Source organism: Cyprinodon tularosa, unplaced genomic scaffold (assembly GCF_016077235.1).
Source record: "Cyprinodon tularosa strain WSP-4 unplaced genomic scaffold, ASM1607723v1 ctg259, whole genome shotgun sequence".
Lineage (NCBI taxonomy): Eukaryota > Metazoa > Chordata > Actinopteri > Cyprinodontiformes > Cyprinodontidae > Cyprinodon > Cyprinodon tularosa.
In genome coordinates this window covers 284,396-306,491 of record NW_024038958.1, presented here as the reverse complement: position 1 = coordinate 306,491, position 22,096 = coordinate 284,396, and the positions used below count along the sequence as shown (strand labels likewise).

At 38.8% G+C, this 22,096-nt stretch overlaps 1 protein-coding gene across 1 annotated transcript in view; it reads left to right on the top strand.

Annotated features, from left to right (window-relative positions):
• The first annotated feature begins 1,977 nt into the window (after positions 1 to 1,977).
• cers1 (ceramide synthase 1) overlaps positions 1,978 to 22,096 on the top strand; it is a 31,987-nt gene continuing 11,868 nt past the window's right edge. Inside the window, exon 1 of the mRNA XM_038288597.1 lies at positions 1,978 to 3,028. Within this exon, the coding sequence (XP_038144525.1) occupies positions 2,780 to 3,028 (249 nt within the window). The 5' untranslated portion in view covers positions 1,978 to 2,779. The remainder of the gene's footprint in view (positions 3,029 to 22,096) is intronic.

Sequence of the window (22,096 nt, the reverse complement as noted above, 5' to 3'; positions counted from 1 at the left end):
AAATAATATGGAAGTATATTATATGGGCGACTATAAAATAAAAGTTGGTATGAAATACCAGCTACTGGAAAAGTAGGTCCTCAGTTCAATATGTTATCCAATCAAGTACAAAAATACTATGTTCACCGAGATGGCTACCTTTACTGTTGGCAGTGGGGAGGTGCCATGTCCTGCGGAATAAGTGTGGAGTGGCGGCCTATTGGTTAGGGCATAGGGCTGGGAATCTTGAGTTCGAGCCCCCACCTACAGACTACCACTCTGGGTCCTTTAACCCCCGATCTCAACCTGGGTGTCGAGCAATGTCAGCCCACTGCTTATCATAGGGATAGGTTAAATGCAGAGGTAAATTTCTCTGTGAGATCACTAAAGTTAAATTATTATTAGTCATAATTAGATCATTTTCTCCACAATGCCTGTTGACAGACGGTTCTTTGAAATGTCCTAAAACTGCCAGCTGCACCGACTTTGGACTTGATAAAACACAATGGACCAATGCATGATATAGGCTCCCATTTCATTGCCCACTGTGGAAAGGACTTAGCAGCATGGATTTCTGCACCTTTAGATCCTAAGTATTTTATTTCACATTAAAGCAAGAATAAGATTTTTTTTACAAGAAATTAATTTCCTTATGAAAGTGGCACCTGATTAACCTGACAACAGCCAGATGCATGTCTCGCTCCGCCTACTGAGCTAGGCGGAGCGAGACATGCATCTGGCTGTTGTCAGGTTAGCACCTGATGTCTTTGGTTTAAGAGTGGCTATACATAAAGTCTAAGAATCTGTTGGGCCTGGAAGCATTAACTGCACCTGTAGTCTGCTCTCCATTAATCTTTACCGATCTGAAATTGGCTTTGCTTCATCATCATCTGGTAGCTACAGTTATCTTTCGTTTGTGATACACGTTTCCTTCAACTTAACTGTCTATAAGTGACCTTAGATGCAGTAATGGTGGCCTATTTGAATTATCTGTGGCTTTTGTTTGATAGTGTCAGTGAGGTAAGAGGGAAATTGTTTCATAGTCAGGGGCAGTGCTAGATGGGGGCCAGGGGTGGCCATGGCCACTCTTAGCCAATCATTGCTCACCCCTGTGGCCACCCTAGCATTTATTTCCCTCTAATACAGATGGTGGGAACAGTAATACTCTCAAGTGGAATATTCAAAACATTTTATTTTTCATATATTAACAATTACTTGACAACTAAAACACTGTGGTTTTTTTTTTATACACATCAATATAGTAACATTAAAGATACAGAATTCAAGCAGAAATAAATTTTGTGTTTTTTGGGGTAAGAGAAAATTCCTCTAGGAGTCTTCAGTGAAATCATAGATAAATAACTACTTTAATAGAAATTTTATAAATAATCAATTTATGTAGATATTTGTACTTGTAAATATTAATTTTATGCAGAATGATTACTGATAAAAGTAAGTAACAATGGAAAAGATGTTTGCCCCAAAATTCAAACCTTTATCCACTATACCTTTTATGTAGAAAGCACGGATGTTTGAAAATATAGTTTGTCTTTATTTCGAAAATATGGATGTTTTGCTCATTAATTTTCCTGTTGGAACATTGTAGATTTTGGTGCCTATCTGCTTACAGCCACCCCTCAGTGTGCATTGGTTATTGCCTGGCCACCCTTATAAAAATTTTCTGGCTATGCCTTCTGTTCACAGTTGCATTCAAATATTAATGTATTTAACTTTTTGTCTTCTTTTTCTTTTTCTAATGTATCAATGTGTGATACATTATAATAAATTATAATAAATAGAATACATTATAATAAACTTTAATTAAGTATTTTAATTAAGCTTTTAATTAAGTCTTTGCACCTGTGAATGTTTCTCTCCACGGTCGCTTTAAACTTTCCATTCAGCTCCTCAGCGGTTCAAACAGAGGGTTCATAAAGAAGATAGCGGCCCTGTAATACGTCACGCCCTCGCTTGATATTTTACCCCCCCATAAACGCAGCTGAGCCATTAACGCAGGCTGTCCTCCTTTCTTTGAACGCACCAGTTGCTCGCAGTGAGCTGAGCTCACCGCGTCCAAACGCTCATTCACACCAGCGGCACAGAAAGAGCAGCAGGAGAAGAAACGACGCACGTCTTATTATTTTTTTTATTTTTAATTGTCGACCAGGATACGTTAGTTTGATCGATTTCCTCCGGAATATCTAGTCCTCGTGCCTTTGAGTGACCGCTGTCCCCCAGATGAAGCGACCCAGCAGCGTTATATAAGGCGGATAACGGTCCGAGATGAGAGCGCGTGTCTGACAGCGGAGCGGCAACAGAAGTCCGTCCGGTGCTGTTTGCTCCTGTGTCTAAAAGGCTTAATTCATTCAACCGAAGCGCTAACATCGCACAGGAAGCCGCCTCTGTCGTCAATGCTGCTCCATCAACTGCGCTGTCTGATTTACTGTAAGCTAGGCGGCTAACCTGCCGCAGAAGAGCCGTGTGGATACAGCAGAAAGATGAACGCTCACATTAACTCCTAGAAATCCTTCCTGGAATTGGTGGTTAACATTTCCAATTTGAGCTTTAATTACAGCCTCTAATAATTTTATTTTTTCATGAGAGAGTTCTGAGCGCAGAGAATGGGCCCATGTCTCAATTTGGAAAACAAAGAATTAGGCGCATGAAGAGGGGATAAGCTCGTTAGATAAGCTCCCTTTATTGAGCCAACAAGCCCGGTCAGTCTGGACTCCTTCTGCCCCTCTGCTGGAGGCATCTCTCCCGGCTTTTATCCGCTCTGTTGTCACACCGACGCACCGAGATGGGCGGCGAAGCCAGGGGCCCCGGGCCGGTGGAAGTAGAGCCCATGCCGGGGTACTGGGAGCTCCTCTCTAGAGGCTCCAGCGTCATGCTGAGCGCATGGAGAGACTGTGACCGCTGCGGTTTGGAGCTCTCCAAACAAACGCTCCTGGATAACGCCTACTTCACCTGGACCGAAATAGCCCTGTTTTTCTTTTGCGCCTTTTTGTGGACGATCATCAGGAAGGGATTGACAGAAAGTCTATTTAAGGTAGGTAAAACCACCCGGATCCACGCACACACACTGCTTTACCTAACGCTCCATCCTCTAAGATGCATGCCATATGCGCCTCCAACACGCAGAGAAAAACAGGGCTGGAGGCAACGCTTAGACACAAGTTGAACACATGTTCACACGCACCAAAAAAAAAAAAAAAAAAAGACTACAGTAACTACAGTTTCAGGAAATATTAACCTGACTCACACATGCGTAAAAAAAGAAATGCAGCTGGTGCATTCACAGTCTGTTGTGCTCTTTGGTTTGGGTTCTGTGAGTCATTCAATATGGTTAATGCTGGGCATGGAAGTGTGCGCCCACGTGCAGCTACTACTGTGCACATGCTCTGATCATGCATGTGTGGAGAGAGGGCTCACACTCATTACAACAGGGACACCCACAGGAGGAAACGCTGGTGTTGATCTGACCTGAAATAAATGTTAGCAGCAAGACAGGATGTGAAACCTTGCAGGGGATACAGTGCTTCACTAAAGGCTTTACACTCACTTTCCTCTTCTATTATGTTACAACACTGTAATGCATGATTGTGAAGCAATTGGTAAAGTACTTTTAACTCTTCGCACTTTGGATGGAAAGCATCTGCAAAATAAATGTTCAGGTCAGATTTTAACTGGGCAATTTTACCACCTAAAGTTCCATTTATAAAAAAACAGAACAAACAGTATTTTCTTTCCTAGGGATCAAATGCCCTTCATCATTTAGATGTGTCCCTGCTCCAACACACCTAATTTACCTGCATTATCTCCCCAGCAAAGCATTGAAGCCTGATAATCTCCCAGTCATTTACATCAGGTGTACAGTAGCAGGAAAAACACCTGAAACAGACTTTCTTTTTTTTCCATAGTCTGTCTTTATAAGCTGTAATTTTGTTCAGTATTTCCTTTTGTTTTGTTCTCTAATATTTAACCCTTAAAGCATCTTAGCTGAAGGATTTACCTTAAAACCAATCTCTTTATATCTTCCTGTTGGAATGTTATTGAGAACCTCCAAATGTTGAAATAAAATCTCATTAAAGTACATTGAAGTGAAAAAATCCAGGGGTTATGATTATTTTTCCAAAGTGCTGGTGAAGGTTCTCAGTCATCCAGGTCAAAGTCACAAAAAAAAGAAAAGAAAATTAAAAACAATCCACTGGACTTTGTTTCAAAATTTGAAGATGTTTCGCTTCCCATCCAGGAAAGTTTTCAATTTGTTTTAAAAAAACAAATTCATGAAACATAAGAAGAAATGCTATTAAGATCACCAAGCTGTAAACTTCCACAAGTAGTTAAAAATAGACTTCAACAAATAAAGCAACCAAAAATTTATATTCTTTCATATAAAATAATCTTCATCCTCATCATCATGTGAAACTATAATAAAAAGACCAAATGTATGAAGTACACCACATCAGATATGTACAAACAACAGCCCTGAAAGTGTACCAGACAACTGATAAGAATTCACTCTCTTTGTTTGTTATGAACATAGAATCACACTTAAGATGTCGGAGTTGGTAATCAGTAATGATTTGTCAATCTCCCGCCCCCTCCCGACACGTTTATTTTCAGTTAGTGAAGCACTTTCTGTTTTCCTTTGTTTGACATAGCTGCTGGTTTTTAGCACTAAATCAAATTCCTCAGTGATGGAGGCGTTTCTTCATGCTATAAAAAGATCAAACGCTGTTGTTGGTGAAATCACTTGATGCTGCTGGAAAACTATGTCATCGTTTAGTGCTTGGAGACGGCCATTTACAGAAAACAGCAGGCACGACGGTAAAGGCTCCTTTCTCACCCCAGTTTGTCTGTTAGAGAGCAGACACCGAGGCTGTGCGCTGACAGGACTGGACCTCTGCCCAGATCCTCTATATTCTCCTCCTCACCTATCAAAGATTCAAGGACCCTCCTACCTCCTTCTGTTGATTAATCCCAACTAGGCCTGAAATTCTTTTGTCAATTCAATTGTCAGTTAATTTAGTAATGGAACCAAATTGAAATATGACATTTACTAAAGGAGCAACTCCCTCAGAACCGTAATTAAGCTAAAATAAGAAACAGAATACCAAAAATATTGAAGTTTTGAATTTAACACATTTGTCTTATATTGCATTTACAGTTTAGCATTTACAATGTGCAATACATTTTTTTATTAAGATATATTTTTATACTAAAGCCTTCCCTTTTCAGATTATTTGAAGAAGAAAAAAAGAAAATAGATTACTAGATTACTAAAATAATCAACAGCTGGAGCCTTTATTCCAACCCAGATTATTTCCTACACAGAAAAGCTGGATATAGGATGTTTATTCTGTGATCGTCCTGTATGGTAGTGGAGTTTCTACAGCTTTGTTGTTCCTACAGCCATGATGTCAGAGACCGCCTTGCTGTATCTCTGACCCACATGTTCACATCCAGATGTGGACTCAAAAAGTCTAGAATGAGGCCTGGTTTCTCTTTTACGATTTATAATTATGTCTTACTGCCATCTTTTTAATATTGCTATCAGACCCATTGGTGGTTGCCGTCTAAGTAGCCGAATACATTTAGTGCACGTCCATCCCTGATATTAGGAATGAAGAAGATGGGTTTGTGGTCTTATTTGTTCAGAGCGCATCTATTGGCCTGAAACAAAACCAGATGGTTTCTCATTAGGCAGACAGTTGAGTAAACATCCGTGTGTTTAATAGCTGGTTGGCAAAGATTGATGGTGCAGTTTTCACTGTATTAACATGTGCTGTTGTTATAGTTTCCTAAATGGAAAAAAAGTGAGCACAGTTAATTGCAACAGAGATAATTATGTATGCACATCCTCAGAGCCCATAGAAACCTGTAATCACAGGCTGATTATTTGGAAACAGGTTGGCAAATTACTTTCTGGGTTTTGAGAGATTCTAAAAACAACTTTGATAGATAATCTATCATTTAATTAAGAGAAGTCTATTTGATTTATTTATAATCAGAAACCGAATGTAGAGATCTTGCACTTAATTGAAATGAGTAAAAAAAGAAAACAGAAAATTATTGTTATTAATTTAAAGTCCTAAATCATTCAAATGAACATGTGCTTCAAATTTACTGGCATTATTTAAAAGAGCACAGTGAGCAGGAACATTAGATTAGTATTCAATGACTTACTGTAACCCTGTGGGGAATTCATGATGTGACACACAGGTCCAGACTTCATGTCACCTTTCAAAATGAAAACGAAGAACTAAGCTGCCATTAACTTGAAGCAAATGAGTGTTGAGTGCAGAAAATTTGATGAACCATCGATCACTTTAATCGCATTTTTTTTATTATTTCAGGGCAACTTTGGCACTAATAAAAACTGAATAATAAAAGCAATTAAACAATTTCAATTATGAGACAAGATTATGAGATTTTCTTTGAACTTTTTAATATTTCTGTAGGGTGTAAGTATGAGATACCACAGATGCCCATTTCTCCCTGTCACTCTTTAGGACTGGGAAAAAGAAGACAACTGAGGCAGGTTTGTCTTTATATTAACAAGAAAGTCGTTTACCTTTTATATTAAAATTAATCTAATGTTTATGTTAGAAATGCCTGAGGTGCATTGTATGTTTTGAATTTTAAAGAGTCAGTCATTAGATAGATAGCCTAAATCAGCTCTGCTTTTATCATTCTGTCTTTGATCAAACTTTATTTTCAGAGGCTGCTGAGGCTGTCTGGCACAGATCAATAAATACTGTTATTAGTTTCCCTGTCAGTAAGTTTCAGGACTCAGAGTTAGCTGTGATGGCTCGATGGACATCATTTACTGTAATCGTAACTCTCCCCTGTACAGGAAGACAAGTTCTTCTATTCCAGGTTTTCTGACTTATCTTCATTTTCTCAGTCGGACTGTTCAACAGTTAAAAGAGATATTAAATAAAACGACATTTGGATTATTTTAACTAAAAGTATTTATGTCTAAAGCCAGTGTGCATTTAAGTCATTTAAATCATCTGCCTATTTTGACACATTGGCAATTTTATATCTCAAAGCTTTTTTTTATGATGGATGAACTTTGTTCAAATTAACTCAGAGCTTTGAAAGCTGGCAGGGCTTTGGCCCAGAAAATGTTTGGTCTGTGTTTAAGCCAAGCAAATAGGGCCTCCCATATGCTGCCATTATTTCACATGTGACTATTTATCTGTCGACTATGGTGGGAAGAAGCTCCTTGGTGTCTCTTTGGTTCATGCTAGCATCTTGCACCCAGAAAGGTGTTTCACATTTGCTTTGATGCATGAGTGAACGGCCCACTGCAGCACACACTCAGGTTAGATTAACTTCCTTTACAAGTCTCTGTAATGTAAGATAACGGTGCACCCTGGCCTGTATGTTCTGTATCATCTATGGGAGCCCTGAAACTCTGGTCGTTTAAAGAAAAGCAAATGTGGCTTTTAAGATAAGAGCTTAAAAGCTCTTCTGAGGAACAAACATGTAAACTTGCAGTGTTAAGGCAAGGCTCCTTCCTCATTTTCATTTTTTTTAACCTCTATTCTGCACAAACATGTTTCCGAAAAGTTTTGTGCAGAAATGATATTTAAACAATCATAATGCAACTGATTTTTTTTAAATCTGCATCTGTGGGAACAGGCTGAGGGTGCACGATGGTTTCAGATTCACAACCACTCAAATCTGCTTGCATTTTATAGTTATATATATATAGAGAAAGAGAGAGCAGAAGCATTTTCTACGAAGCCACCCGTTACTTTAACTAGAAGTAGAAACATTCATGAGAAAATGAACAGAGAAAATAGAGCTGAGAGAAGAGGAGAGGGTTGATCGGGGGGAATTAATGGACAAATAAAGACGAGTTGGAGAGAGGAAGGAAGAGCTGGTGAGTAGAAAGGACTCGTAGAGCCAAGCTTGATGACTCAGCTCCAGAGGCCAATCATTAACGCAGTTGCACATCCAGGCAGACACATCCGTAGACTTTTTAAAAGGACATGTGCTTCTTTGATATCTGTTCTCTAAAGGTTTGCGTCCGGCATTACTCTCCTCGTGTTTTCTGTGCTCTGCAGCTGCAGCCAGCAGTTTGTTATCCTCAGAAGTGGCATAGAAGAGCTGTAGTTTTGCAGCTTCAGCCTTTGTCACAGAGCCTATCTTCCTGCACTGGACTGAATGGCTAATCAAGCCGGGCCTCCGTTGTTCTTCTAGTGGTAAAAGCATTCTCTGCCTTGATGGTGCTACTGACCACACATCCCACATCACTTTCCATTAAGTTGTTGCATTACAGGCATGAAGAGAAACCTGAGTCTGGGGTTTGTGGTTAGAGGGAAGAGATATCCCTTATTCCAAAAGTGCCCACTCAAATAAAACTTGCTTGTAGTTTTGACACTAATTGCAAGCAATGGTTTGTATTTATTATGTGAAGTTGTTGTCAGCATGCTTCTTCCATTACCCTCCTATGTATCTAATATCCTGCTTGCATTGCATGCATTACTAGCAGCAGTTAGGGCCATCCTCTGTCATGGCATGTTTCCTCTCTAGCTTTGGATTTTGTAGTATGTAAGCAGAACTCATGGCTTTACTAAATGGATCAGCAGTTGATTGTATTGATCCAGTTATGTGGGTTGTCTCTGAAAAAACACCTAAAGTTGTTGGTAAGGAGGTACAAGCTGTCTAAGCTGAACCGGTCTGGTTGTCCCATCAAGGATTTCTGTATCTGGCATCTTTTCTTTTTCTTTGCTGGCGAGGAATTTTAAAACATATTTGGATTTATCCTCTTTAAAAGTTTTAGAGGATAAAAGTTGATTTTAATGTCAAGGGTATATGTTAATTACTTTTACCACTTCTTTAAAGCTTTTATACATTTTTGTCATCGCCCCCACACTAAATAATTAGAGGATGAAGTAGTAAAGTTGAACTTTTGGTTTATTGCTAAAAAGGTTGCATGAAATGTATTGTTTTGTGTGAGTTGATCTTCAGTTTTAGATTGAAAAGCCACTCTGCTCCCACTCTCCTCCTACCTGTCAGCTCCCAGCTAATAAACACAGACTGCAGCCTCATGTGAACTCAGCAGAACTGAAACAGTGAAGTGGATCAAATGAATAAACAGACTTTTCAGAAATGAGTCCTTTTTCTGCCTTGGTATAAAATGCATGCTTTTGGAAGGGTTTTGTGTTTGTTGGTGTTTTTGCAAAAAGATCCAGTGTTGAACTCTGGCATTGTGGTGCACAGGTTGGCAACATAAATGTTTGAGGTTTCACTGTGTGAAATGAAAAATCCATCCATCCATCCATCCATCCATCCATTATTTATTTCACAAAATAGTTCTGCACTCCGGGGCTGCTCAGTGTCACAGTGGTTAGCAAGAAGGTTCCGGGTTCGATTACCGGAACGGGGTCTTTATGCATGGAGTTTGCTGGTTCTCCCTGTGCCTGCGTGGGTTCTCTCCGGGTACTCCAGCTTCCTCCCAAAGTACAAAAACATGACTGTTAAGTTAATTGGCTTCTTTAAATTCTTCTTAAGCGTGTGTCTGAATGGTGGGTTGTCCCCCATTTGTCTCTGTGTTGCCCTGCAATCACCCATAGACAGCTGGAGATAGGCACCAGCACCCCTCTCGATAGTTCTGCATTCTTAAACCTATGGTTGCAGCAGCCATGTTTCTTCTTAACAGAGCATTGGGATGAATCATCTCTGTTTGCGGATAATCTGACTTTCCTCTGGTCAGCAGTAACGTGAAATGATGTTCCGACCACAGAGAGTCTGTGGCCTCCCTCTCCGCCTTTTCTTTTTTCCTTTTCCATTCCCTCTCTCCTCTCTGTTTGTTTTCCTCCAGCCACACTCATCGGACAGCCTTTTGACTGGGCAAGAACAAGTTGTAACTGTGAGCTTCTTTCTTGGTGGTTTATTCTCCTCTATCAAGGACACTTTATCATCATGTGAGAACTGGAGTGGTCAGAGGAAATGGGTGTTCACCCGATCCTCTCTGCAAAGAGCATACCGTTTCTAATGGCCTTGTATGTCATAACTGTTTGGATGTTTTGTTCCCACCCTGTAGTTATGGCTAAGATCTAAAAAGCCTTTCATTCTTGGGATGCAATTAGATTAGTTTCCCCATCCTAGATGGGCTTTGTCTTTCTCTTCCTCTGTGGAAGAACTTGCAACACTCACATAGTATCAGAGTGCACTGTGTGCACAGTCTGCTTTCATCTCTGTGCTCGGGATATTTCAGAACACAACTCATCACACCTTCCCTCCCTCTTTGCTCATGCGTCTTGTCCTCCCTTTCTGTCCCCATACACTGTGTGGTTTGGGTTTTGCATAGCAACGTAGCTAGTTAGTGCAAATCAAGCGGTCGAGAATGAACTTTCTTTGAGCTATTTAAAGAGTTAAACTGAAGTAAGAGTCAAAAGGGCACCTTATAAGGTCCCTAGTTACAGGTAAGCTCAACATTATTCATACCTACTGCAGATTTAAATGTAAATTTATTTTAATGCAGCCATGTTGGATTCTGAGAAGAAATTATAACAGGTGGAATTGCAAAAGATGATGAAGAAATGTCAGAGGAGCTGGAGTTACAATAATAATTTAACTTTGTTAATCTCACACTGGAGAAATTTACTCTCTGCATTTAACCCATCCCCTTTGGGGAGCATTGGGCTGCCATTGTGCAGCACCTGGGGAGCAGTGTTGAATTAGTCTTGTTATTACAGCAGTTATAAATCCTTTTCGTTGTCATTGTGATCATTTGTTTTTGGTAATGAACTTCAAAACTTTGAGGTTGGAAGACCCTCCTTGCAATCACCTCATCAACTACCTTCACAGATTCTCTGACAGATTCCAGTTGAGACTCTGTTGGGGCCAACAATAATAAAGGTATAGTGGAGGATTTTTGCAAACTTTCAAAAAGACCGCCCTCTCCATAAAAAAAAAAAAAAAAAAAAATGCATTTGCACAACCCTGTACCCGCTCCCAAGAGGGAACGTCTATTAAAGGCGTGCAATAGCGTGCACAAGCCCATTTCTCCTCGTGCACGCTCTGTTTAAGGTTGCTGTTTGCATCACTCATACAAGCTTACATTCAAAAAAAAAATTTTGCAATTTTTCCACTATGTCAGACACACCACTGGAAAGTGAAAATGGGGAGGAGCACGTGGGACAACCTTACATAAACACATAACCAGAATGATTGACAATTAGGAGGACTACTTACTACCACCCAGAAAAAGAACATCCTCCACTATACCGTAATATTATTTCCAGTCTGAGGAAGCATGTTTGTTAGATTCAAACAGGTCTTTATCCCTAAAACTTTGTGCCCAACTTCTGTAGTTACCAACTATCACAGAAAAATAGTCAAAAAATGGCTTTATATGCTTGTTTATAAATTCATGGATCAAGTGGTCTGTCAGTGTAAATGGACCCCTAAGATTTTCAGTGATTGATTCAACACTTGATACATTTTTTTTATTGAACTGTGCTTTTAACTCCTAAACTGTATCCCTAACTTTCCTGCTGTTTTCCCCTGACTTTGTAATGTTGTCTGTTCTCTAACTATCCTCTGAGGCCTTCACCGGACTGCTATCATTAAATTCTACCAATCCTACGGCGATGCCTTTTGAATGACTTGATTTTATTTAGGAAGAAATAAAAAGGAGTAATAATCCTGTTTTCATTCAGCTTTGTGTTGCTCTGTGACATGAAGATAATATACTCAAATTTGAGGCTGTAATGTGACAACATGAAAATGTTGTAGGGGTAAACAGATCACACACCTGTCTGTTTCATGACACACCTGTGATATGTGCTGTGGCTAGAATACAATTAGCATCTGCTTGGTGCTGATACTTTTCACTTATCAGTTTAAATCGACCTGGCATCAGCATTCAGGCTCCTGCCCTCTATGGCAGCCGTTCTCCTCGCTGTGTTGCACATAAGTGAGGTCACTGTATTATGAATGGAAGCCAATATGTCTTCCAGCTGTCAGCTTAAACTGTGAGCCAAGTTGGTCTGAGGGCAAATTCTGTGTGTCTGATGCACATGCAACATGACACACCCACTTTGCATAAACTCCCCACATTTTAAGGTGGAGACATGGTTTTAAACCTAACCTCAGGTTAAGGTGGAAATGTTGTCTTCTCTGCAGAGCTGCAAATGAGTTGATTTGCCTGATTAGCACATAGTTAATTATGACCATTAGACAAATAAATGCTGTGCAAGCAAAATCAAATAATTACTTAGAAAGTATTTTTAACTACAGGATTTTGACAAATCTCTACAAAATATATTTGATGATATTGTTGTAGATTAAAAAAGATGGCTTGTGAACAATGGCTTCTATTGTTCTTAGCTTTCTAAAAGTAACTGAGAGTTTTCTATTCATGGGCTGCTGTCATGCACCACTTCATAACACACAATGTTTGAATGTACGGCTAAGATTAGCAATGCTAACTACTGTAAGGAGAAAGAGCTCTACTAAAATATAACAGTGTGCAGGTATTTTTTCATAACCCAGATCATAGGAAACGGGCTCTTAAAAAGTGTCACTGAATCATAATTTCACATCCTCATGATTTAGACTAGAGTGCTATTTATGGTTTCACATTCCTGCTTCCTAAAAATGCGTAAATGGCTTTGAAGGAAATTGTTTATTGGGATTTTTATAAAGAGCAAGTTCCATCATAGGATGCACAGTGATATACATATGAGAAGTCCTCAAAATGTAAATAAACAAAAATGATATTCAAATGTCTGTTTAGGGTTGAATGCACCTAACTATGTAAATTTGAATTTAAACTGCAGCAGGGAGCAGTACAAATGTATAGAAAATTATTCACAGCAAAGATTAATACAGATAAATATTCTCAAGAATAAAAAAACAATCATTTATTTTACAAAACAATACAAATAAAATATTTTTGTAAGAACATAGCATAACCTTTTAACATCCTGGGCTTCACTTCTAGGATATATTGTTTATGCTTCATCTTTGTTCAATTAATAATGTCATTGTCCAATAGGGGATAAGTATGCTGTTTGTACCCTGATGCTATCCTAAATAAGCTTTCTGGTAAAGACCAGATTATTTGTAGATCAGAAACCTACAAATACACAATTTATTTTCTTCATAGTCACTTTTTTATTTTGTTCAGACAAGGTTAAAAAGGAGCAGATGTCTAGGAGTTGTGCCATACCTGTTAGGCTCCTTTGTTCCCATCATATAGTCATCGGTAGGATCTTAAAAACGTGGCATTTTTGGAAATAAATTAGATATGTTTCTTCATCCAAGATTACCTTTGTGTTTCTTTTAGTCTGTGGGAGAAATTGCAACTAGAGATTGACTTATACATCAGCCTGCCAATATTTTTTTTTTTGCTTGTATCAGTATCGGCCGCTATGAGGTTTGTTCGCCACTTCATTAGTGCATTTACACAGCCATGTCTTCCGTTAAAGTGAAGCTCATGTATTGCTGCTTCATTCATCTGCTGTACATTGGTTATGTTTGTTTGATTTGTCATTTTTTTATGTTTAAACTGAGACTGTGTAACATTTGGGCATCATTTAGACTTATGTCAAAAAATCTGTGCTGGTTGAAAAAACCTGTATTAGATGACCTCTATTTGCAATGTTCGAATGATGTCTGATTTAGAAAGTGTTGCGTTTTTTTTTAGGACTTTGCTCTAGTTTGGTTTGTGATGTCACTTGAACTTGAATGACTTGTATAGTCATTAACTATATGGCGCTTGTCCGATACATCCGATATGTTGTAACCAGTTTAACCATCAAACCAGACCCAAATAAAGACCTGGTAGATGTAGCTGGATGTTAATGGTCTTAGCTTTAGCTGCAAACAATGTGAGTGAAGGTGGAGGAGGAGAACTAAACTCCCTCAGCTCTCCTTCTTTCTAGGTGTTGGAAGGACAAAAAAAAAAAATCTGATTTTTATATTGGAAAAATATGTTGGACTAACTCTCCTATTATCATCTTCAGCATGTAACAGCACCAGTCCAATTTTTAAAGAAATAATTTTATTGTTATTCTATGATTATATTGGTAGTCGTGTTTAGCGGAGTTAAAAACTAAGTTGCTAAAAAGACACGATGTTGACATTGTGGTCGTGAGAATAAAAGTCTGAGTTCAGCATCTCTCACTGCAAGACTAGACCACGACTGGTTTCAGTTCAATATTAGGGGTCTGTTATTTTTTTTTAAACACAGCTAATGCTGATATGATAGAAATATAAGGTTAGATATAAATAGCTCTAAAGATACAGAACAGCTTTACACTGTACCTCAGTCTGTAAAACATTATTCCAAGTCTAGAAACCAGAAGATGTATATAGTAGAGGTTAAGGGTGTAATAAGGGTAGTAAAAATGTATTAAATTTATTAAAAAGTTTGGTAAAAATTGTAATGACTACATCAGTTGTGGCATATGTCTATTTTCTTCTTTCCTCTTTGTGACCTTAAGAGGTCTACGTGTTTTCATTTGTGTCCAGTTTTAACATCTGGTTCCATTAATATCTGCCTAAGTGGTTAAATATTACATTAGTATGAAAAATATTACTTCTTGGAATATATTGGCCAAACTGTCCTTTATGATATGTATACTGCATACTCTGATATTCAATTATTGATATATTTGGATGTTACTGGAGGTAGTAATGATATATATTTTATGTTCTCATTTTAACCTATGTGCATTTCTCTGTACTGCTTCGTTATTGATCAAATTCTTTCACATTTTATACTAAAGAATATTGCATTTTTTTAATATTTATTCTTTAAAGAATAATCTTTCTGTGATTATTTTTTCATCTCAGTTTTTCTTAAATCAAATAGTTGATATTAGTGATATATCAAAAATGTTTAGAAAAGGTAATATCAATGGTTTACACATCAAAATATTTGTTTTTATTCAGTTTTGCACATTGTGTCCATACTTAATGCAAAAGATAGACTTTGATAATTCAATAACATGTTATTCAATGTTTTAATGAAACAAGGTCAGGATGAAATTTCAACTCTGGTATTTTATGAGCCGTATTTGCTTTACTCATTATTTTAAGTCTTACAACCCAACAGTGTGAATGTTGTCGCTGTCGTGCCCGAGTGTGGATGCTCTCATGCTCTAGGTGTTAATTTGCTAAACAAGTTTGGGGTTAATGCCTCTACTGGGATTCACTAATATGCTAAAGCTCCCCTGAGCAGGTGCATTTTTTATGTTTGACAAACTGCAATGGAGGAAGTGTGAAGCTTGAGTCGGCCTTATTGGGTGTAGTATTTATGCATAAGGAAATGAAACCGCTGCTTTAATTTTTTGTAATGCAAATGAAAATAAAGATAAAACATGCTGAATAAGTAACTTTAAACAAAATAAGAAATGCAAAGTTTTTTTTTATCGTGTTTTGGTGGGGGACCTTCCTGGGAGATGCATTCATTTTGCATTTTGCACAGTGGAACAATGAAGAAGTGGTTTTTCGTACTGCAGCTGCAGTCCAACAGCTGCACTCTTCAGTGAAATTTGGTGCTCCTTTACACACTTGCATATGGCCCTGAATCATTGGTGCACACTCAAACCCGTTCTAATTTACTGCCTCATCTAATCATGGGTTTTTAATCTAATTGAGTCCAAACACTCAGCTGCAAGTGTGAATTCAATTGAGTTTTCCTGGTGCCAGCCGCCATCTCTCAACATCTTTTTTGGAGGATAAAGATTCTGCCTCAGATTTGCTTTATGAATGAAATAAATCATTCATTTATTTTTTTTAAAGCATCCTCCATGATTATTGGTATCCATGGTGACAAGCCTAAAAATAAATCAATCTTTTATTGCAGCATGATGTCCCGTTACGACTTTCTAATGTCTGATAAGATACCAATATTGCAGCTTTGAGTAAAACAAATTACTTATATTTCTCCTTTTGTCATTTTAAATGATCGTAAAGCCATAGTCAGGTGAAATTACTCAAACAGATAAAAACAGTCAGCAACAATAAGCAGGAGAACAACTGACCTATTTATTATTAACCAACGTATTTCATAAACTTAAAGCAGAAGTGCTTTTTCTATCCATGTGCTGATATGAGAGAATTTAGATGCAGACAGATATCTTCTCTTTCATATATTTCAGTATTGGCTGATATTAGAATAATTTAAGCTATCAATATATTGAATTGGGACATCCCTAGTTTTAATTGAGTACACATATTTATTCAATTGACTTTTAATTAGGAATCCAATGACTTCTTGTATCCATAATGTAAAAAAAACAGCTTTTTAAAGATAGACTTGTTAGAAACACCAGCTGAGCAATGCTTAAAAAGTTTTAAACAGCTGGGACTCTGAGGAACAAGCCTGAAAAAGGACTTCAGTCTGTCAGGACACAGCAGATTAGTAGGGAAGGTAAACGGAAGAACTCAGACACTCATTTTTAGAGAAATGAAGCAACTTGTTTACTCTATTTTGCTTTAAACTCTTTCTCATATCACCATCTTTAATGGGTAGATGGCTCTGTCCTTACCGCTTTAATACCTTACACTCTTCCTGAAAGGCCTTAAGAGAGGTTTATGAACATTTTGGTCACTTTTCCTGCACTGTATTTGGGAGGTCAGTCGTTAGGTCACAGTCTTCACTCCAATTCTAAAGTACTTTATTAGATTGGGGTCAAAGGTCTATACAGAACTGTCAAGATCTTTATGGACCTTATTTCATACACTGGTGTATAGTAATGGTTGGATAGGAAGTGAAAATCTAAAAACTAATGAACAATAGGGGCATGCATCATCTTTTTATGATTGAGAATTAAGAGTTCCTTTCTCTTGAATCAAGGAACCAAGACCAGTAAGAAAAATCAGTAAGAAAAAGTCCCAACACTATCATAGCTTCACGCTTCACTGAGCTCCTTAGAGCTGTCCATGCTTCCACAAATCTTTGAAGAAGCAGTCTGCATGCCAAAGTCTTTGATTTCCTACTTTGTTGTCAATGGAATTGATTAGAAGGGTGTCCCAATACCTCTGGCAATGTGTTGTTTGTCACACTTAATTCTGCAAGCTTAAAAATAACAAAACTGACAGAACTTATTGGAGTTAGCACATACTTGAGACTGTTTCTCCACCAGGTCACTCGCATCCCTTTTTAGTCAGCATGGAGAGTCGATTCATCCCATACCCCTAAGGAATTGATCCTCCATTTGTTATTTATTTGCAGACATACAAATAAACAGCTGACTCATTTCCCACAATACTTTGCACCAAGTGAGTAGGCAGGAAGTGGAAATAAGGAGGTCAGTAAAAGCTGGAGTGATTCAACATTCGTGAGCTTGAAATGTTTGGTTCTGTTGGGTTGTTTTCAGTGGGTCAGCAAAGATGTGGGATGTCATGCAACCAAGTCAACCCCACTGGGGGAAATGGCGTTAAGCTGTGTACTCTGCAAGTTTGTTCCACAGTTATAAAACAAAGCAGCTTCCCTCCCACGGCGACGCTGCTTTTACTGTTGCTGCTTCTCATTAAAGATCTTCCTGTTCCCTCTAATTATAACAGAAATAAACAGGCTGCTGATAAGGGCTGATTTACACCGACTCCTTAGGGGGACTGGATAAAACAAAACACTCAAGAAAAAAAAAATGTAGGACAAGGCATAACATTTAGAAAGGTTTGCTATATCAAAAAAGCAACATATCCTTATGGCCCAAAACCCACATTTCTGATAAAAGAGCTCATTGGGATAAATCATTGTAACTCTGTCGTATTACTAACTGGTTTGTGTGCTAGAGGAAAAAAATCTGCATAAAATTACAACATAAAAGATTTGTATAGATATAAAGAAAATACTATCGGAAGTAAGATGCATAGAAAAAAAAACAATAACCACCATCCCATTTTTAAGTCTAAAAACCTACAAGGTTTTATCCCCGGTGGCAGCTGTCCGCTCTTCGCCTTAACAACAAGAAGGAGAACCAATGAGATTATTGTCTTTTCTTTTTTCTTTTTGTGTAATCCGACAATCTACGCTTTTAAATCAAACTTAGATATATTAAGTTGCTTACCAGCTGTGTTATACATTAAGACAAAAAAGTGGACTTTAACCCACTTGGCGTGTCAAGATGTTCTAGAAGGACCTTAGATAGGATTGGAGTAATTGTTAATCACAGATGAATGGGCTATTTTTACCCACACATGTATATATAGTCTAAAACTCTGGTCATCTGCTGGATAAGCCTTAGCAAATCCTATTTACCCTGAAACCAGAGGGCAACCGTGATAGGTTTGGATTTAAAGGTACACAGAGATACCCAGAGTGACGTCAGCGAACCAGGGAGAGATCGAAGCTCGACAGAGCCAAATAAATAAAAGAGTGAGTGAGTGAGTGCTGGCCTGGCTGGACAGACCCACACATGAGCTAGCGTCCTGACTCAATGGTCCAATTTATCTTCTGATGCAACTGGCCAACAAAGGAGAGTCCATTCACTTCCCTTCCTCATTCATCACCTGCTTTGGGGTGAACAGTGAGGAGTAGCAGTTGGTTCAGCACTGCACAGGAGGGTATATAAAAAAATGAATAAGAATGCCTCATGTCTTTCAGACTTTCTCAAACAATCAGTTTTTGTAACTTCTTTATAACTTTTGCATCCTTTTTCTTCCTCCTGGATTTCTAGCTCAGAGTGTCTTTGGCAGAAAGGAGAGTGAAATGGGAGCCAGTGACGCTTCGTGCTAGGGGGCAAGTCGAGCCACAGTCTGCCTGTCAGGGAGGGAAGAGAAAAGAGAAGAGAGAGGGAGCTGTTGAGTGTAGTTTAAGGCCTTATTTGTCAACTGACCGACGTTGGAGGACAAGTGTCCTTGACCCACCATACCTCTACTTGGTAGGCTGACAGAAAAACCGACATCATGGACAGATATTTTTACAGAATGATGAATAATTCCTTAGTCTGCATTTAGGACCAGTCTTTAGCAATTCTTTGTGTGAATTTGCTTTGAGCAGTGTCCTAATACTGCTTGTTATTACTACCATAATTCCCAAGCTTGTTGAAAATAAAGGACATAAGAGAGGCAGTGAGGTTTAATCATGATATCTCAAACAAAAATAGATGAGTATTATAGTGATTCTAGTTGAATATAAGAGTTTTTTTTAGTGCAAGAAATATTTTTCCATCTTATTTTGATTTTCTACAGAGATGCTGACCAGGGTTCTTATTGGCTGAAATCTATTTCTGTTTTTTCTTTACTGATTCAAGTTTTTTTTTTTTACGAAGGATAATATGACAGAAAATGGGTTGATTTATGTACAGTAGAGATTTGGAGACTTGATTAGGGGTTGTGGGTCTGTCTTTTCGAAGGATTTACAGTTTTATCCAGTTTTTGCTGCTTACCTAAGGTCAGGAGACGTTGATCATCATCTGAAGATCAGCCTTCTGAATAAAAGCAACTAAAATAGGGTTTCCCTGGATAGGTGGTCAGACTCAGACTTAGAGATTTTGTCAGAGTCTGCACCATTTAGCGGGATCTCACACTTGTTTTACTGCTTCTTCATATCAAAAGGAGTGATTGTAAGGATTTACTCATACGAGCAGGATGTCTCCTCTCCAACTATCGTGGGTGTTTTCCTGAGATGACTCCCCAGTATAACCCCTCAGATCCAGTTTTCTCCACATCCGGGCCTAGGATAGTCTAAAACCAAATAAATAAAAATTAATCTCATAACAATGTGAGTAACTTAAACTTGCCACGTTCAGACCTGCATCTTCCTATCAACTAACAAACCCCAACTCCAGCTTTAAACACGTAGAGAGTTAAATAGATAGGAACAATAAAGACAAACCTTTAGTTAAAACAAACAAACAACGGCTGTATAAGCATCAAATCCTAGACTAGACCATCTGTAATGTCATCATCAATTTCCATAAACCAACCCATCTATCAATTATTCAAAGTACATTTTGTGAGGCTTTGTTGGGTCATTTGCTTACCTTTAGACTAAACATACCCAGCTCTTTGTGTCGTCCTCTTTTTGCCTTGTTGAGTTGCTGTGTGCTTTTGCATTAAAGTTTTTTAGATTAGAAGTGAACCAACTGGACCTCTCTCATTTCAAGAAAAAAGAGAAGCCCAATTAAGTTGGAGCTGGAGCACATTGGACTCCGAAGTAATAAATACAAAATTCCCTTCCTTCTAGACATTGTGTAAATGTGGTTGATAATTGAAAGGTGAAGAAATGTCCACAATAGGATGCATTTTGACATCTTAGGATAATTTAGACAGATTACACCGGGATAAACAAAGACAATGACTGAGCGATCAAAGATAGCCATAGAAAAGATGTCTATAAACATTAAGATTGTTTTTTTTAGTATAAATTTAATGTCGATATTTCACTATTAAAAACCAACCTGACCGACTAGCTTTGCCACCCAAACTGTTTGTAAAGCCTGAAGATGTCTGACCTGGTCAGAGAGTGACAGAAAGTAAAGGATTTAGAAAATGTTACAAGGAATAAAACTCTGCTGGTCCAGTCATCAGGCTCACACTTCATTTCTTGACCACAAACGTTCTGAATATTAGTCACACATGAGGTCCAAAGTCCTTTCACTTCATAGGCAAAAATTTAGTGCAACAATAACAGAGTCAAAATAAAGCTGGAACACCACGCACAGAGAGGCTATGATTGTGTCTCCAAAGCTGATCAAGTGTGGTAACTACTGTAAGCCTGACTTTCTCTTTGCTTAGGCTAAATTTGGACAGGATGTATGGCCTAAAAAAAGTAGATTTTTAACATTTTTTTCTGAGCTAAATAAAGACAAGGACTTGCTGGCCTTAAAAAGCCATAAAAACTGTATTGACATCCAGTGGGTGCAGGAAAATCCACTTTTCCACAAAACGTTAACATCAGACGGCACAAGTCTAACTTTTCTCACTGTTGCCGCTGTATTTTATTGGTTGATTTTGATGGAGGTGAAGCACCTAGTTTCTGAAAAACAGAGATTTTGTGTTCTGGAGACAACGTAAGTGTGATTAATGGGTTTTGATGTGCTAAGAGCAGAAGCAGTATAAAGTGCAGAGTCACCGATGGTGATGGCTGTAACCAGCTTCAGCTTCTCTTGCATTTCAGCTTTTGTGTGTTTTGTGTTTGGGGGGGGGGGGGGGGGGGGGGGGGGGGGGTGATGTGCAAGAGGACTGCAGGGGTCTGCACTGTGTGCTGACAGCTGGCTTCTATAAATAAATGTCATAGGCAGGGGAGGAGTGACACAGGGGTGAATGGACAGCGGGAACGAGGGAAAAAAAAGGAGGGGAGGAGACGGATGGGTGGGCCGATAGAGAGGGACTGATGCAGATGCCTTGTGAGACCTAAAAGAATGTGGCGTAGTGTCCTGTGCTGCACTTTGCTGGGGGTCACGACCTAACGACACATGCCACCTGCATTTGATCCAATCAGGCCTTGTTGCCGCAATCACGTGACCATCCCCTTTACTCGGCTCTGCACATGTGTCACAGCTAATGAGTCTGTTGCCGTTACATTTTATCTCACATCTGCGCAGCCCTCTCAGCTTCCTTCCCTGTTGTGTCTCGACTCTCTGGCGTGACTCACAAACTCTACCAGTTCTAAAAACATAGGGATGCAAAGAGTAAACAAAGGAAGGCACGTAAAAGGGATGAAGTCACAGGTGAACACAAGACTGGCTGTTCTGTTTCATATCAGGCAAACAGGAAAAGCAGAAACTGAACAAGGTCCAGTGTCTAAGCAGGATTAATGCTCTCTTCATGAATTTGTCATGCAGGTCGTCACTGAGCCCGGTCCCATCAAGCCGAGTGGACCAGCCGCTGTATCATTGACACAGGCTACTTTCACTTTGCTGCCTCCAGTTACATGCTCTCGACTTTCTAAAGCGCTGTGTATGTGTGTGTAATTTTGTTTACAAGGGGAGGGGGGCTGGGTTTGGTTTCCGGTCTTGGCACAGCTATGAAACACTGAAGAACAGCCCATATGATTCCCTGCCATACTCATTTACCTGTTGCATATCTGCTTTATCTCAACTGTGTTTCCTTTATGCTTGTTCCAGCGTTTGGGTGTCATTATGTCAAAAGCTTTTTTTGGGTTTAGTTACTTTGACGGGTAATTATATCT